General features: G+C 41.6%; 1 protein-coding gene across 2 annotated transcripts in view; it reads left to right on the forward strand.

Annotated features, from left to right (window-relative positions):
• sema3d (sema domain, immunoglobulin domain (Ig), short basic domain, secreted, (semaphorin) 3D) overlaps positions 1 to 17,500 on the forward strand; it is a 40,287-nt gene that overhangs the window by 96 nt on the left and 22,691 nt on the right. For both annotated transcript variants that reach the window (XM_035525706.1, XM_035525707.1), the window contains exons 1-6: positions 1 to 198; positions 6,641 to 6,887; positions 12,616 to 12,776; positions 15,986 to 16,048; positions 16,287 to 16,406; positions 17,018 to 17,111. The exon at positions 1 to 198 is cut by the window's left edge and continues 96 nt beyond it. In XM_035525706.1, the coding sequence (XP_035381599.1) occupies positions 6,671 to 6,887; positions 12,616 to 12,776; positions 15,986 to 16,048; positions 16,287 to 16,406; positions 17,018 to 17,111 (655 nt within the window). In that variant the 5' untranslated portion in view covers positions 1 to 198; positions 6,641 to 6,670. The remainder of the gene's footprint in view (positions 199 to 6,640; positions 6,888 to 12,615; positions 12,777 to 15,985; positions 16,049 to 16,286; positions 16,407 to 17,017; positions 17,112 to 17,500) is intronic.

Genomic DNA, 17,500 nt, shown 5'->3' on the forward strand with positions numbered 1-17,500 from the left:
TCGTCTCAGCAAGCGGGCCGTCCAGTTTGATTTGTTTTCTGGTACATAAAGACGCGGAAACCTCGTGCGTAGTGAAAGACAGGTTATCTCTCCTATAAAGTAAGAATGACTGTGCACGCTCCTGGACTCTGAAGTGTCACACCACGCTGCGCGACATTAGGAAAGAGTAGCTGAAAAGTATCTCGTCTCACAGAATACGTAAGAAACTCTAAAACATGTTTTTGTTTTGTTTTGTTTTAACGCTGTTCTCTACGTGTATTTCTAACTTAAATCAGCGAATACCATGTCTCTGATGCGTAATATGCATTAACAAGTGTGATAGACTGATTTCTGATATGGATCACTGAGCAAATATTAAGCTTATCCTTGTTATCTCATTTATAAATAATGAATAACTGCGTGGAGGAAATGTTATTCTCAGAGGGAGGTGATCGACCGCGGGCAAGGTCATGTTCCCTCTTTTCTCTTTTTCGCGTTGATTCTTTCCCTTTGATGTGACGAAATGCCTGTTTGGGAGCACTTAAACTCCTGAACTGAAGCTTATTAATAAAGATGATCATACAAGCAAGCAAGTGAGTATGAGGAACAAACATTTGACTTTAACTAGTTCATGAAACAGTTGACTGATAAATGGCAAAGTCATAAAATGTTGACTGTTAAAAGGCTGAATATTCCATTCTGTTACCAGTCTTTCTTTCTCTCTCTCTCTCTCTCTCTCTCTCTCTCTCTCTCTCTCTCTCTCTCTCTCTCTCTTTCTCTCTCAGTCTCTCTCTCTCTCTCTCTCTCTCTCTCTCTCTCTCTCTCTCTCTCTCTCTCTCACACACACACACACACACACACACACACACACACACAAACACACACACAACCATAGTAATTTATGTCACTAGCTTAACCTTGTTTATATGTAGTTTTACCCTTTGTTATTATCTGTAAGGCATAAATGTCACACACTCCATTAATCCAGTCTCCTTAGAGTAAGGCTAACAGTTCTGCTCCCCAGTGGACAAATGCAAACTAATTCCAATGACTGAATCATTGAAACATTATCAGGGTTCTGAAAGCCGATAAGGCCATTCCTCAGTGGCCTGAGATAGAGGCAGGGAATTAGTGAGGATGTTTACAGTGAATAAAATATCAGTGCTGTTTGTCGGTGGAATAAGAGCTAGGAGATGCTCCAGCCTGCCTCTGGTTATGCTCACACAGCCTTGCCTAAAGCAGAGCTGGGGTTTCTCTTAACACTTGCGTTAGCTGTCAACTCTGTGGGGTCCCTTACCGTACAGGTAAAGGAAGGCAATACTGCTGGCCTGGGTTCCATGCTGGTGTCAGGGTGCTCTCCTCTCTCAGCCATGTGGGCCTGGATAACACCTCCCTCACAGACTTTATGGAAACTCTCTCTCATGCACCCCACTGCTTTATGGGCTGAGTCCAAGAGAAAGGCCCAGTCATGAGCTCAGTCACGGTGAACCGCAGCACGCAAACACACACAGAGATAGAGAGAGAGAGAGAGAGAGAGAGAGAATGAGAGAGAGAGAGAGACACACCTTTGGTTTTCGTGCTCCTCACTGCCCGGAGTAAATATATTTTGGTTTTGCTTTCAAAACCAAAATATATATATATATATATATATATATATATATATATATATATATATATATATATATATATATATATATATATATATATTTTTTTTTTTTTTTTTGTGAGGACCATCATACATTTGGAGCCAAACATGACACTTGACAGGAGGGAGGGGGTTTCTCTGTGCTTCTTTAAGAGGGGTCCAAGAGGTGTGCAGTAAGGATCAGTTTGATGAATGCTCTCTATGTGCATGTATGTGAATGTGAGTGTGTGTGTGTGTGGTGTGTGTGTATGTGGGTATGTGTGTGTGTGTGTGTGATAGCACTATGGTGTTTGGGTGCTAAGATCTTTTAACATAGAGGTGCCATTTCTCTTTCTCTCCAGATGCTGTCTCCCCCAGTGTTTCACTGTGCCTCTGTCTCTTTATCTCTCATTACATCTCTCATATGTCTTCCAAGCAACAGTAACAGCTATGCTGTAGACCTCATAAGACCCCGGACATTTTCACTTCATTGTGTTTCATTCAGTGTGGCCTTTGGTGGTGTCAAACCCACCATGATATGTGCATCGCTAGAAAATGTGGCGCCAATGTAATTGGAGCAGCTGTCACCGAGGCTTTTGATTTCCATGTCTAGCACTGGCACTTGCCCAAAGGTCATAAAAGTTAGGCCCAAAGGTCATTAAAGTTAGGCTCAAAGGTCATTAAAGGTCACAACCTTAACCTTCTGAACTTGATCCACCTAATCAGCTTCTTCAGAGTGTGGCTCAGATGTGCTAGATTTGAGTTGGAAATGCACTCTAATAAAACTGTTCATTACTTGTACATTATTACTGCAATATTGTATAGGCTGCAAACGAGCCCTTTAACTGATGATATTTTATTGTCTTTTGTGAGCATTGAGATTAATGTTAGTCATTACAGATTAATGTTTTGTAGGCGTTTTGAATGATGGCACTATCTACACCATCCTGGACTGGCATATGTGCTCAAAGACAAATAAATGAGAGAAGAAAGCAAGAGAAGAAGGAGAAAGTGAACCCCTTTTATACTCCTCCTCTCAGGCGCTACACTCGCCGGTGTGTAAATGAACTTGACTGAGCGCATGAACTTCACGCTCTCTGCCTGTCTTGTCATCATGGCACTTTTGTCAGATGTCAAAATCCTCAATGCCTGTGGTAAAAGCACATAACAAAGTAGAGTCGTTCCCTGTCATTCTTCTGTGAGATTAACCCTCTGACTCTTGACTGAGCTTCACACCATCGGCTCTCTCTACACTCATGCATAGGAAACAGTAGAAACAGAGCTTTCCCTTACTCCAAACAGCAGACAAAGGAACGTAGACATCCGAGCACTTTAGAGTCAATTTGTCACTATTCCATTACAGCTGTAAGAGCTCCTCTCAGGATGTCTAAAGTTACCCATAATTCCATAGGTCTGTCAGTTACACATCAGTTATTCTGGGCACATAATAGGATTTGGGAGTTTTTGGCTTCAAAAGCATTTCTATGCTCCTTTCACTCTCTTTCTGTTTGCCTGTCAGGCGATATTTGCCTGGTTTCCACCAGGTGAGTGCAGGTATGGGGGCTGCAATGTTTCCTCCTTTAAAGATAATAGGGGGATTAAAAACGTATAGTTAAACATGGACTAAAACAAACAAGGCAGACGCCTGCAGGACGACTTTCTTTCTCCTACAGGCTGCTTTTCTGCACGGCGTGGAAAACTTAGCCTTTATCTTACACCTATCTTCAGTATCTGATACTTCACAGCTGCTTATCTGCTGAATGCCTTTGCCATATCAGGCTCAGTGCAGTAATCAATGTGCTGTTGTAATCTCAGATGGTGGACCTACAAATAGCGCAGTTGCTTCGAGTCGGAAATGTAAACTTTGAGGCTCACAGCTTTGAGGAGTGGCCATTGTGACATTTCTGCTCTGCAAATACTCCTCAATATGTTTGGCATTATGAGTGGGACTGTTAGACCTGCTCTGTCCACAGGGCTCAGCCATGAGCCAAATGGCCATGACTCTCCTAATCAAATCGGTTTGTCATATGAAACTTGCATTATATCAGCAGAATAGAGCAACAAAACTCTTATGGAGTTTATAGTTTAAGAAGAAACACCAATATTTGGCCAGAGTTAAGAATGTCTTCTTGGTAAATGTTTCTGATATTTGTAATTTTAAAATGTAAAATTTATCTTATGGCAGTAACATTTATGTGAACCAAAGTTGAAAGATAAAAGGAAAAAGACTTTTTAAACTGTCATTGATTTTGAAACCAAGTTCAGTGTGTGTTACTTCAACACCAGGTCACCTGTTGACTCTGCTGACAGTATGATATATAGGATTTAATAGTAGTTTGTGAGTAGAGGAACTGGAGCTTTTCCTAATAACTGAGTTAAGCTTCCCTAAACACATGCACATATACACACACACGCAAGTATCATATGTGCTTTGCGACATGTTTACAGACATGTAATTAATCATTGACTCTGCATGTTGTCTCTAGTGAGTTTTCAACTCATCTAACAACTTTTGTTCCTCCAGTGCTTTTCTCTACTCTAACGATTTACTGTTCATTGCTTCATTAATCTTTTAGTACTGCACTCAGAAACATTAACCATACTGAGTGTGATGCAGGTTGTGGAGTTGTCGTGAACTAACTGTCTGCTTGATCTAAAGCAGCTGAAGAAGATGAGCACAATAAAGAATCTGCTTGTCAGCACAATTTAGTGCCATAATACATTTTTTCTGTTCAATGTTACAGGCGTTTTTCCACAACTGCTTGTACCGCAGATTTTATGCAATGAAATGATAACTATCAAATGCTGAAAATCTCCCTCATAACTCATTTTTACATGATTTAATCATTTAATTGAGCCTTGACCTCTCAAATCCATCTTATATAGTTGTTTGCCAAATGAACTTTATCTTACCTAACACTTTTTTCCAAAGCCACTACCAATTATTGCATATTTCACAGCTTCAGAAAAAAATGACATTCTTATGAACACAAACACACACATGTAAAGACAACAGTTCAGTGATTTTCGTGTTAAACTAATTGGAAGTTGTTTTCTTATGAGGGGACAGGGATATAATTCATTTAATGTGACTTTACATAATTCTGCTATGGTTCTTCTGCCAGTGACCCTCTCTGCAAATCCACATCACTCTTACAGAGCCATCTGCTTTTTTAAGCCAATGATTCAGAATTTCTGTTGACCTAATGAGGATAAATGTTCTTTGCATGTTGTCATTAGTATGTTATGAAAATATATCATGGCCTTGGTTCTGTGTATAGGGCATTAACATTACATAGCATTTAAACTGACCTGCTCTGTATAGTTGGACTTAGACTCAAGAAGTATTATTCACTGGCCTGCCAAGAATAACCAAAATATGTAACATGAGTCCATAATAGTGACCTGTGTTGTCCTTTTTCTGCAGTGGAACAGTAAAATAATATTACTCATATGCTGTACTTGTAGTAGCCAATGTGTAGGAACCTGATCTGAATGTGCCTTTATGCTCCAGAAGTTGGGATAACCAGAATACATGTATGACACAGGAACAAAAGAACAAGGGTTGGAAGAAGAAGAAGAAGAAGAAGAAGAAGAAGAAGAAGAAGAAGAAGAAGAAGAATATGGAGGAAGAGGAAGAAAACAAGGAGGTAGAGGGGACGGAAGGAGGAGAAGGGAAAGACAGTCTCCTCTGTTCAAGATGAATTGACTGATGACAGGGCAACCGACTGCCCAGTGGACAGAAGGGCTGCAGTCTATGTGACACATCATTTGTATTTGATGGAGTTTTGTCAGTCCGGTGGTTTGTTAGTTGGAAACCTGTTTGCCTCTTCTGGATAACCTCCATGCCCAGATACTGGAGCCTGGAGGTCACTCCCTCTGGCCCTCTCTGCCCTGCTGGATGCCTCTGCTGTTGAATGATCCATCACCCCCAGCACTATCTCTGGACCACAGCCTAGTGGGGACAGCACAGGTCTCTTAAGTAAACAGAGCTAGACTTGTCTTTGGATGGGAATGCTCAGTTAGAAATGCATAGGCATATATTCCCTCTCTCTCTGTCTCTTTCTGTGTGTGTGTCTGTGTCTGTATTTGTGAGAAATGTCTCCATTTAAAATTAAGGTAAAAAGAGGTATTCTTCAAAGAGGAGGCTTAATGACAAGACACATCTGTCTGAATATCAGATCTTCTGTCTGAATATTAGATTAGGTCTTCTAAGCACAGCTGTTAACTGCCTGAGCCACTGTGTTAGATATGTCCTGGATATGTTTAGGCATAAAGGACCTTTGAAATATTATCTAAAAGTGATTATGAGTGTAACGTAAACAAAGATAAGACAATGAATGATTGTAGTGGACTTAAAAAGAATGCTTGTGCAGAGCAGTGATGTCTATATTCATTCAGTGGTTTGTAAGAATAGAACTGCTCGATTCTTAGAGGTGGAGGAACTCTCTCAAGGATGTTTCTGAATATTTGTTCTTAATCACACCTAAAATGTCCTGACCCATAATGAACTCTCATATGGTGTTGCCTTTTTTTCCACAATTTCCAGCCACTCTCCTGTCCTGATTAATGATGCCAGAATTCAGACATAATCGTTGGCCAGCCGGAATACGATGTACGGACTACCGTTTGCAGTGTGAAAGGGTGGCGAAGTCGAGAAAGAAAAGAACAGAGGAGAGATGTATGTGAGAAAAAAGGACAGGCATTTAAAAAGTGGCTGGAAGTGGCGGCCCTCCACGAGCTGACCTTTTGTTTAGGGACAGACTGATTTAGAGAGGGAGAGTGAGCAAAAGCATCCGGGTGGACGAAGACAAAAGAAAGAGCCTGAATGGGACAGCAGCTGACACAGAGCTGGTGCAATGACCGCCAAAGCCAAGGGGAGAGCATAGCTGAACAGCTGAACATTTGCTTAGACTCTAACAAGGTCACACACGCGCACAGACATTCATGCGCACACACCTCCCACAGAGATGCCCGGCCCCTCCCTCCGGTCCACTCCCAAGGAGTTACTGAGACTCTGTTCTCCCTCTGCCACAGGCTGCAGCAGTGGAGATCCCATTTCTCGCCATGAAGGCTGCTGGACAACCAGGGAACCAGAACCAGCAGGAAGGGTCCAGACGCCAGTGCCTCACCCAGAAGAAGTACCTCCATTGGGCTGAGGAGGTCAGGATGAGCGGTCTCTCTCCAGTGTGGATGAGACTGCTGGGGACATTGCTGCTGGTCCAGCTGCCTGCTGGAGACTGCCTGAGGGAGAGTGTGCCCAGAGTCCGGCTCAGCTATAAAGGTAGGCATATGTCACTACTGCTGGAAGTTTAAAATGACAAGAAGTTTAGTATTTGGGTCAATATGTCAGCGGTGTCACTTCTGTAACTTGGTCATACAAATAGCATGTGGAATATATATGTTTACTTAACTTTTATACATGTTCATTTAACAGATTTTAAGACAGCCGGTTGAGAGGTACAGTGTAAAATAGTCATGACTGATTATAATGTTGCTTGGGGGATACAATGTGTTTTGACTGCAATTTGTGTGCATTTATGTGTGTGTAATAAATGGTGGTAGAGTTTTTATTACACTCATAGAAACACAGACCCATCGATTTACATGGCTGAACTGTGTATCAAAGTAGCTCCAGCGCTGACTGTAAGCTTAGCCTCCGGGGCCAAAAGAGGACCTTTTGGATGTTTTATTTTTTTTTTTTAAAGCTGAATTTTTTTGTTATGATGGCCAATAAAATATCTCCACATTTTCAGAAATGTTTTCCCAGCCCAAAGAGTTAAAGGCAAAGCAAACACACATTTAGATCTTTGTATTTTGGGTTGGGTGACATCAAAGCGATGACAGCCTGATGTGGTTTGAGAGTTTGGGGTGCATGAACTCTGGCCTCTCATTACACCTGGCTATGTTTCCTCAACCAGTTCCTAAACACTCTGTGATCTTAGTCTTTCTCTACTCTGAAGTGTAGTGGATATCCCTGTGAATTGTTCAGAACTTAATTTTATTTAGCTACATACTTGGTGCTTGAGTCAGTAACAAACTTGATTTAAACCTGGCAAGGATTTCACATTATATTTTTGAATAGTGCTAATTTTTAAAAGATGTTCTTAGATATAAAGATAATTTATATCTAAGCTTATGAACAAGATACAAATGCTTTATATTCAATGTGTTATCAACAGCTGAAATTTCACAGGAATAAATTAGTCAGCAGGGTATTAGCTCATAGTGATCATCAATACAGTCCTAAAACCTATTAGCTTATTACTCCAAAATGTCAGAAAAGGTGCAGTACTGTGAGAACATCAATTGCACTCTGTGTCTCTCTCCTCTCTTGCTCTCTCTCTTTTACTCTCTTTCTCTCTCTCTCTCTCTCTCTCTCTCTCTCTCTCTCTCTCACACACACACACACACACACACACAAGGAGGATAATGGGAGTAGTTAGGGAGCCAAATAAACATTTGTGAGGCTACTGAATAAATATATATGAGGTGTAAAAGAAACAAAAGAAAAAAAGTGACTGCTATCTGTGCTCATTTATTTGAAAGCTGTAACACACAGTGGTCATGGCCAATGGTATATAGGAGAGTGCACTGCGGGTTAGTGGGTCTGAGCGTGAGTGCTGTGTACTTCTGGTCCATTTTTAATATATTGGCTCATTTAATCCATATTCCATATTGGCCTTTGTGACCATACTGACCACACTTGACAGAGATACCAAAGTCTCATAAGTACTTCCTTTCTCTAGCCCCAAAAGAAGGGAGTATCGCCTCTTTTCTTTGCTATTTTTTCCTCTGGCTTTCCTTTTCATTATATCCTGTGTTCAGGTCCTACTTTGGTTTTGGGAGTTTAGAAAACGTGTGCCATGTTTGTTTTATGCCACCGAGGGAATTAAAAGTTGGAAACACTCCTGCCAACTGCGCTCCAGTAAACCAGCCATTCAACAGGGCTTCGTACACATCAGCAGCTTCAGGCCAATGAAAATATGAATGACTGCTGGGAACGTGCCATTTAGCTTGAGCTTTTTTGTTCTACAGAAAATGTGAGTATTCAAGTAAATGTAAATACTGTCAGGAGCCTGTATTTCACCATCAGTGTACGAGCATTTTTATATGAGAAGGGAACTGAGATTACAAAGAGATTTTGTTTGTTTTAGAAATCCTGAATTGTTTTTAGCAGTTGTACTAGGTCAGTAGGTCAATAGGGAACATGGACCTTTAGTTTTTCTTAGGTTCATTTTCTTTGGGCTTTGGGCTTTGATCCTTTTATCTTGTTAAACTGGTTAAGCAGAGCAGTCCTCTTCCCACTGTAAGAAGGGTCAGATCTCCAATGAGATAAAAAATCTGTACCTTAGAAAACCCTCTATATGAGGTTATAGACTGCAAACCTCACAAAGGTGTGCCTCAGTTTTTAAAACTAACAAAAAGAGTTACACTTATTAATGTGATATGAGCTTGGACATATTTTGATGAAGAAGTTCTTTTGATTTATTAAAAAAGAGTTTTCTTTATCCTAGGACATCATAAGGCTTATTTTCAAGTTTGTAGTGTAAACCTGGACTCAACTGAAGATCCTTTAGTTTCCTGACGGTTAAAGATGCATATCTGAGTATAAAGCGCTCTCCAAGTTTGGTCCTGTTGGTAAAGGTGGATGGGTGGGACTGCTATCATTCCAGGTCCATCAGCTCAGTCAGTGAACTTTTCAAACATATCAGCACCTTTTCTGTGTCTGTGTGCACCTCAAAAACAGAGAGCCCTCATTTCCCCTGAAGAATACAAGTGTGAACAGAAACATCAGCTCCACTGGGCTTTATTCCCCAAGGCCAGTCATTGATAAGGTTGATTCCATGCACCGGCGCAAACATATTCAGAAAGGAGAGGAGGATTTTCATCACAGCACTGACTTGACCAAGTGCTAAATTATAGTCATACACATGACTGCTCTCATAATGTAATGTCAGTAGAGGTCAGGCTCTCTTTCTCTGTGTAAGGGATTTGAGCTAATGTTAATGCTATTGCTAATGCCGATGCTAATGTCAATCATGTTTTGTTAGTAGGAGGTTGTGGTGTTTGAAAGAGTTGGCATGCGTCTGGAAGCATGATAGGAAATAATCTATCCAAGGGCTGTCTATGGCTAGCTGACCGACTCACAGACACAACGGTAGAATAGTCCACTGTTCTGGGCTGGGGTTTAACAGAAGCAGAACAATGATTGTGTATCATCATTATTTACAGCTAAAGTTATTATAATAGGCTTTAGCCTACTTAAGTAAAAAATGTGCACTTGGATTCTCTTTGAATTACAATGAATAATGATTTATGTATTTAATAATAAATCATTTAATAATAATAATTTATCACTCCCTTTGAGGAAAAAAGCATCAGCTTTGAAGTACTGTCCAGTTTCCTTTCAGTAGTACTGCCGATCTGAACTTGTCTACTTTTATTACGTATATAATCCTTGATATATTGTTGCTGGACAGAAAATTTGGTCATCAAAACTATAGTCAGATACGAAGCAGGTTCACATCTGCTCTGTCCAGTCATACTGCGTGTCCATGTGCCAAGTGATTAACTGACCTCACAAGTCTCTGTCTCCTCCTGTTCAAACATGCACAGAGTGGCTTGAATCCCTTATACTCAAGCTAATGCTAAGGAGAGAACAAGGTGGCAGCCAAGAAATCATGGCCTAACTACTTACCACTTTAACCAGCACGACGCAGTTCAATGTAACGTTCCATATGCAGCTCTGGTGGAAGACAGTGTTGATGACTGGTGCTACACTATCTCCCATAAACAAACAGAGAGATTAGCTTCAGCGCGAGAGCTAATCAGGAGCACGCTGAGCGGGAGTGAGGGGTTGAGTCCCCTGAGGGTTAGTCATAGATAGACTTTTGTGGGCCACAGGACTGAGCCAGGATCTTTCAGCAGGGCTCAGCTTTGACACTGTTTGTAGAGTAGATTACTAGAGGCTAGGCTGAGATTTGCAGGCTGGAGGTGCAGCATGTCTTTTTGAGAGGGTCGCTTTGTGTAAATATTGATTGTGGGTAACCTACCCGAGACCCTCACACCCCAAGAAGATAACAGTGTCAATCTGGTTTGTGGATATAGGCAGTGTGGCTGGACCTTTTCATCTCGTAACACTCTGAGACATGCATATGCTACATATGCTACATATATGGGTGCTTTTGAGCAGGATTTACTGTATGTCTCCCTCAGGAGCAGAAATAAAAATGTAGACAGGAGAGTGAATTAAAAACCAAAGTAACGTGGGTGTGAACGGGAAATCAGAGCCAGAAGAAAGGGAGGAAAAGAACGCCCAGAAATGGACAGAACAAAACAGCACAAATGAATGTGGGGTTGTGTTTTATAGGGGTTATTTGGTCCCAGAATTTTGTGTTCAGGGGAAGAGTTGTCAGGAGCAAGAGATGGAGTGATCTCCTGGTGTGTGTCCAGGCCTGCAGAGATGCACACTGAAGCTGTGCATGCCAAACATATCCAGAAACATTAATTATTTAGACAGCTCGCTGTAGCTGTGTATGCAGAAGACACACACGTAAGAATGCAGTAAGCTTTGAAGTGCTGTTAGTTCACTTATAGAGACTCTGTGTGTTCTTGAATCTATGACAGTGTGTTGTGCATGGAGGTAAGCGTGTCTGATCACTCATTCAAATGTTGGCCAAACCGGCTCTAGTTTGCTCCTATCGCTGTTTTACCTAAGATGATATGATGTTTTTCTAAGATGTTAAGTAGAAGTGATCATAATTGGATACATCTTTCAGTTATAGGGGGCCAGCAGAGAGGGAGCATGGGGCATGTGTGCACAAACCCATCAGGCTGATGTGTAGCAGTGCTGAAGACTGAAGCACAAAGCCCATCAGGCTGATGTGTAGCAGTGCTGAAGACTGAAGCACAAAGCCCATCAGGCTGATGTGTAGCAGTGCTGAAGACTGAAGCGCAAAGCCCATCAGGCTGATGTGTAGCAGTGCTGAAGACTGAAGCACAAAGCCCATCAGGCTGATGTGTAGCAGTGCTGAAGACTGAAGCACAAAGCCCATCAGGCTGATGTGTAGCAGTGCTGAAGACTGAAGCGCAAAGCCCATCAGGCTGATGTGTAGCAGTGCTGAAGACTGAAGCACAAACCCATCAGGCTGATGTGTAGCAATGTTGAAGACTAAGGCACAAAGCCCATCAGGCTGATGGGTAGCAGTGCTGAAGACTGAAGCACAAAGCCCATCAGGCTGATGTGTAGCAATGCTGAAGACTGAAGCACAAACCCAATCAGGCTGATGTGTAGCAGTGCTGAAGACTGAAGCACAAACCCATCAGGCTGATGGGTAGCAGTGCTGAAGACTGAAGCACAAAGCCCATCAGGCTGATGTGTAGCAGTGCTGAAGACTGCAGCACAAAGCCCATCAGGCTGATGTGTAGCAGTGCTGAAGACTGAAGCACAAAGCCCATCAGGCTGATGGGTAGCAGTGCTGAAGACTGAAGCACAAAGCCCATCAGGCTGATGTGTAACAGTGCTGAGGAGTGAAACACCAAGCTCTCTAGGCAGATTTGTAGCAGTGCTGAAGAGTAAAGTAAGATAGAGAGGCAGATTAAGTTCCAGTGAAAGCCTGAGCCCTGATCTCATACATCTGGCTTGTATGTGTTAGTTCTGCAGCACGAGAGCCACGGGAAGACGCCCAGTGGACTGGAGAAATTTGGACTGACGACGAAGGGGGATGGGCTTTTTATCAGGCTGGAATCAGAGCACTAAGATGTTATGTTACAATCTGTCCACATGTTATGGTCTTAAAAGAGTGCTAAATTAAAAAAAATACCCATTAAGGAAGCATGAGAGTTGGAAGGAGCTTAGTTGTAAGGGCAAAATAATAGATTTAATTTCATGTTCATTGATGTAGGACACAAATACCCACTCACGTGTGCTTGCATGGTCATACGTTCTGTAGTATCTGTGTGTGTGTGTGTGTGTGTGTTCACTACTTACTGCCGTGCCTCCTTTGCAGAGCTGGTTCACTCTGGCAGTGTGGTGCCATTTGTGGGCTCCAGTGTTGGAATGCACTTTCAGACATTCCTACTGGATGAAGAGAGGAGCAGACTCCTTCTGGGGGCCAAAGATCACATCTACCTACTGGACCCAGACAACATCAACAAGCACCCTAGAAAGGTAGACACGCACATGCACACAAACACAAGCACATGCACACATTCTCACACACCACTCACACAGAACTAATCAGGCTGACTTGAGAAACAATTCAGTAACTTTAGTAGCTTGAGGAATTTTTCCAGTGGAGTCATCCAGAAAAACTCATACAAAGGCTGTCCTTCAGATAGTCTGACAGAGGCACTGGAGGGCATCCAGCGTGCCAAACAGCATGTTGCAACAACAAAACATAGTATGTTGTTTTCTTTAGATACAATAGTGATTCATTACAGTCTTTACTCATGCTTGTGTGGTTATTTAGTGAGGTGTGATGTTCTGTGTAGTTTGTCTGATTATGGGATTATGCACTTCCCCGGTGCATTCTTTTCCTGGTTCTTTCGTCTGTGTGTGTGTGTGCACGTGTGTGTGTGTTTATGTTAAGACTGAATGAGGCACTGTTCAGGTGTCTAGCAGGTTAAGCAGGGCGTACTCTATACTTAAAATGTGAAGAGTGTGACGGTTAATAATGTAATATATTTTTATCAAACAACTCCAACTGAATAACTCACCACTATCAAAAATGCTAAACAATATTCAAAATAATTGTGAGCATTGGTGAGCAATTGTGAGCAATTGTGAGCAATTGTGAGAACTGAGCAGGAATGAATGAACCAATATGAGTATCAATATGAGCTCTTGTGTCCATGTCAATTCCTGAGCTTGGCTGTCTCACTCAGTGTTGTTTTGATGAGGCACAGGGTGAGATACTGTAGTTTGTTTGGTTCCTGTGTTTGGTCTCATTTTTACAAGCTCTTCAGTTACATTCAGAGAAGAGTTTCACAGGCGAGGTGTTTCTCCATAGCTAGACTAAACAGATGGCAGTAAAAATAATGAACGTCATGACTACACTCCAAATGTATTTTCCAAATGATCTCTTACTTGGTATGTTTTATTGTTATGAAAATGTGTTTTGTTTCCATTAATCGCTCAAAGAAATTCAGTTCTAGACTGTTGAATGTTGCAATATTGATAGTTGTGCCATAACAATATATAGATGTTACAAGTTCATAATGAAGTGGATGTGATATTTCAGTTACTGGTTGTTTCAGTTACACTAAAGTTGGCTATGATAAGATATATTTTAGAGAAAAACCAGAATACAATATCCAATACTGAATTACTGAACACTAAATATTTTTATAAGCAGTAATAATTTCCAAGAGAGAATTCAATATGGATTTAACATTTATGAATGGTGAATAATGAATGTGTGTTCTCTGGTATACCAAGAGCAAATTTATGAAGGCAGTCTATGCACATCCTACAGAAATGCCCGTGTGTGTGTGTGTGTGTGTGTGTGTGTGTGTGTGTGTGTGTGTGTGTGTGTGTGTGTGTTTGTGTGTGTGTGTGTGTGTGTGACTGTGTGTGAAAGTGCATAATTTACTCATGTTTGCAATAGAATATACACAACGATCTCCCATGTTGAAGCCAAGGAAAACAACACGCTTGTGTCACATCTCGATATTCCCACGGCATCCTTCTATAGAGCCATTGAGTCCCTCGGGATCCCTCTGACCCTTGTTCTCTTCTTCCTGCCAATCACTGTCACCATGGTGACACTGCATACTACTGCTTCAATAGTTGCATGACTGGCACAGTTCTGCAGTGGATATGCACAGAGTGCCCTTCTCACATGCATCCACTCACCCACACTTAAATTAAACGGAAATTGGTGCAGTTATTGTTTGGATTGCAATGATATGACCAAAATATTCAAAGACCTTTTGTGTATATGTATGCGATTGATGTTTTTAATAAACTAAATATATAACACATACTCAGCAGAAGTGTGTCATAACTCAATTCATCCAGTGATACATTCTTGAACTTGCTCAGTCGGTCATGACGCCCATACATTCACATGTTCATAAACTCAAGTAAACTCATAAATAGACACACCCAAAGGAAAACACTCAAACCACTGCATAATTGTGTACAGACAGGCTTAGGAAAGCCAAACAGTAGTGAGGAATTAATTATCTTTGGCTTCTCTGGTAAAGTACATTGCGTATGGTATAGTAGTGGTAGTCCTCTGGCCGACCCACTCGACTGTGCTCACCCCAGATACACACTGTGAGCGACTTGCTGATGTTGCAGTATCATGCAAGCAAAACCACACGTGGAACAGTGACATACGACTTCAGTGACTACTCAGGCACACTGTACAGTACATGACTGCAGCATATACAGATAGATAAACAAGATCTGTGGGTTGTTCAGCTGAAATTCGAGCTCAACTGAAATGCATTGCAGCCTGCCCTATATGCTCATAAAAACATGAAAGGGTGAACGAAGGGTTCTGCCCTGGCCTGCCTGTACAACCTGACACAGCTGCGTGGGCCAAGAGCAGGTAGTCGCATGAGCATCTCGCTGGGGTGAGACTGCTTGACTGCCCTGTCTCTGATCCCAGCTCAGAACCCTCAAAGCATGTGCAAGTGTTTGTGTTTGCACCTGTAGGGCTGTGAGGTCAGTACACTAACCAAGGCATCTCCGTTCCCAAGGCATTTTCCTTCATGCAGCATATGTTTGTGTGTGAGAGGATACAGTTACTTCTCCAACTTAATCAACATGTCTGGCTTCATGTTACACAAATGTGTGTGTGTGTGTGTGTGTGAGAAGCAGTGCATGGTTGATGAGTTTGTGTTAGGGTGCACAGCTTCAAAGAGTTGGTGTCATCTCACGAATACATATGATTTAATGTAATCACAGGGGTTTACGGGGATTGCATGTTATATGTAGGGATGCCTCTCAGAGGTTAGAGGACAGAGGTTAGGCCAGTACATGCTAAGCACTGAAACATTTTATAACACGTGTGCACAGACAGGGTCAGCAGTCTGGGTATCTCACTCTCTCTTTCACTCTTTCACGTTATTACAGTGGATAACAATGGTGTTGGATCTAAAACATTCATTTAAAGATAAAAATAAACATGAAGATAAAGAAAAAGAGAGATATGCTTGATTTCTTTTTGTATTTTGAAAGTATTTTACCAATTTCACCTTAGTAGTATTTTTGTATCTTTATGTAACTGTTTTATCAGTATCATAAGACATTACAAATATCTAGGCTTTTTTATTTGATAAATGGCACTGAAAAATATTTTAACACATTGTAATATCATGCATTAAGTCCTTTTCTGTGTGTGTGTTTGTGTGTGCACTCTTTTTCAGTTGAGCTGGCCTGCACCCAGAGACAGGGTGGATATGTGTATACTGGCAGGCAAAAACCCTCTCGTGAGTAGTGCCAGTATATACCAGTACATATGACAGTTAAACAAACATTTCACCAACCCAACCATCTTTTCAGACTCCCTTTGTTTCTCATGAAATGGCTTGTGAAAGGGATTGGGTTTTTTTTTGTAGTGGGACCTACACTGTCGTAAACAATTCTAGAGCAGACGCTCTTTGTTCTGTCCCTCTGTTCTTTCACCCAGTTTTTCTGTTTCCCCTGGTCTTTCTATCCCTCCTTTAGACTGAGTGTGCTAATTTTATTCGGGTTCTGCACAACTACAACCGCACTCATGTTTACACATGTGGTACTGGTGCCTTCCAACCCACCTGTGCCTTCCTGGAGGTCAGAGGTCACAAAGAGGTGAGGTGCTATGTTACAGGCTATTGATACGTGCTTCTGACACTGTCTGTTCTTTCAATAACGATATATTTAATAACAGCGAAACTGAATATCTGTCCTTGTGAGTTGCTGGGTGTAGCTATATGAAGGTGTCTTTGAGGTAGTGTTCACATTACCAGGTTGAAGTGACATAAATCCAGTGTTTTGCCTTAATGTGACACAGATCTGAATTTTCAGATTTGAGTTGCTTTCATATATCATCCTAGATAGGATATGTATCCGATTTGTGGTCATGCAGCATGAAAGAGAATGGTGAGATCAGATTTGTTGTTGGTCAAGCAGGTGACTCTTGCAAAATCAGATCAGTGTGCTCACTGTTTCATGCCATTTTGGAGGACAGCTGTGTTACAGACACATTACAGAACACAGCCTGATAGCTAGATGAAGGAGTCACTAGCTATACGAAGGAGTTACTAGCTATACGAAGGAGTCACTAGCTATACGAAGGAGTCACTAGCTATACGAAGGAGTCACTAGCTAGATGAAGGAGTCACTAGCTAGATGAAGGAGCTGTATTGTAGCTCCTCATTCTGTGCATGACCTTTGCTCAGCGTCTGCTCTGCTTGTTTCAGGATGGCTGGATTCACCTCATCAGCAGCAGTATGGAGTCTGGTCGGATGAAATGCCCTTTTGACCCCCGACAGCCTTTTGCCTCGGTCCTGACAGGTGAGTCAGGGCAGTTTACCCTCACCTGCATCCCTGCATTTCTACAGACTGTACAGGATGGAACACCTTCGATTTCACATAACCAGCAGTCAAAGTGAAGACTATACAGCATGATGTCCTCGCTGTAGGCTTTTAGGAAAAATTTGCTGGAGGGTATGAATGTCAGAGCTGGCAGGGAGATTCAGACTCTAACCCCACCTCCACAGCCTGAAGAGTTGTTCCAAAACATACAGGCAGTTTTACAAAGATGGGCAGATTGGGGAAGAGCCAATAGGAAAAAAAAAATAAAAATAAAATAAAATAAAATAATATATATATATATATATATATATATATATATATATATATATATATATATATATATATATGGGATGGGGGGGGGTGAAACA

This window comes from Electrophorus electricus, chromosome 4 (assembly GCF_013358815.1).
Source record: "Electrophorus electricus isolate fEleEle1 chromosome 4, fEleEle1.pri, whole genome shotgun sequence".
NCBI lineage: Eukaryota > Metazoa > Chordata > Actinopteri > Gymnotiformes > Gymnotidae > Electrophorus > Electrophorus electricus.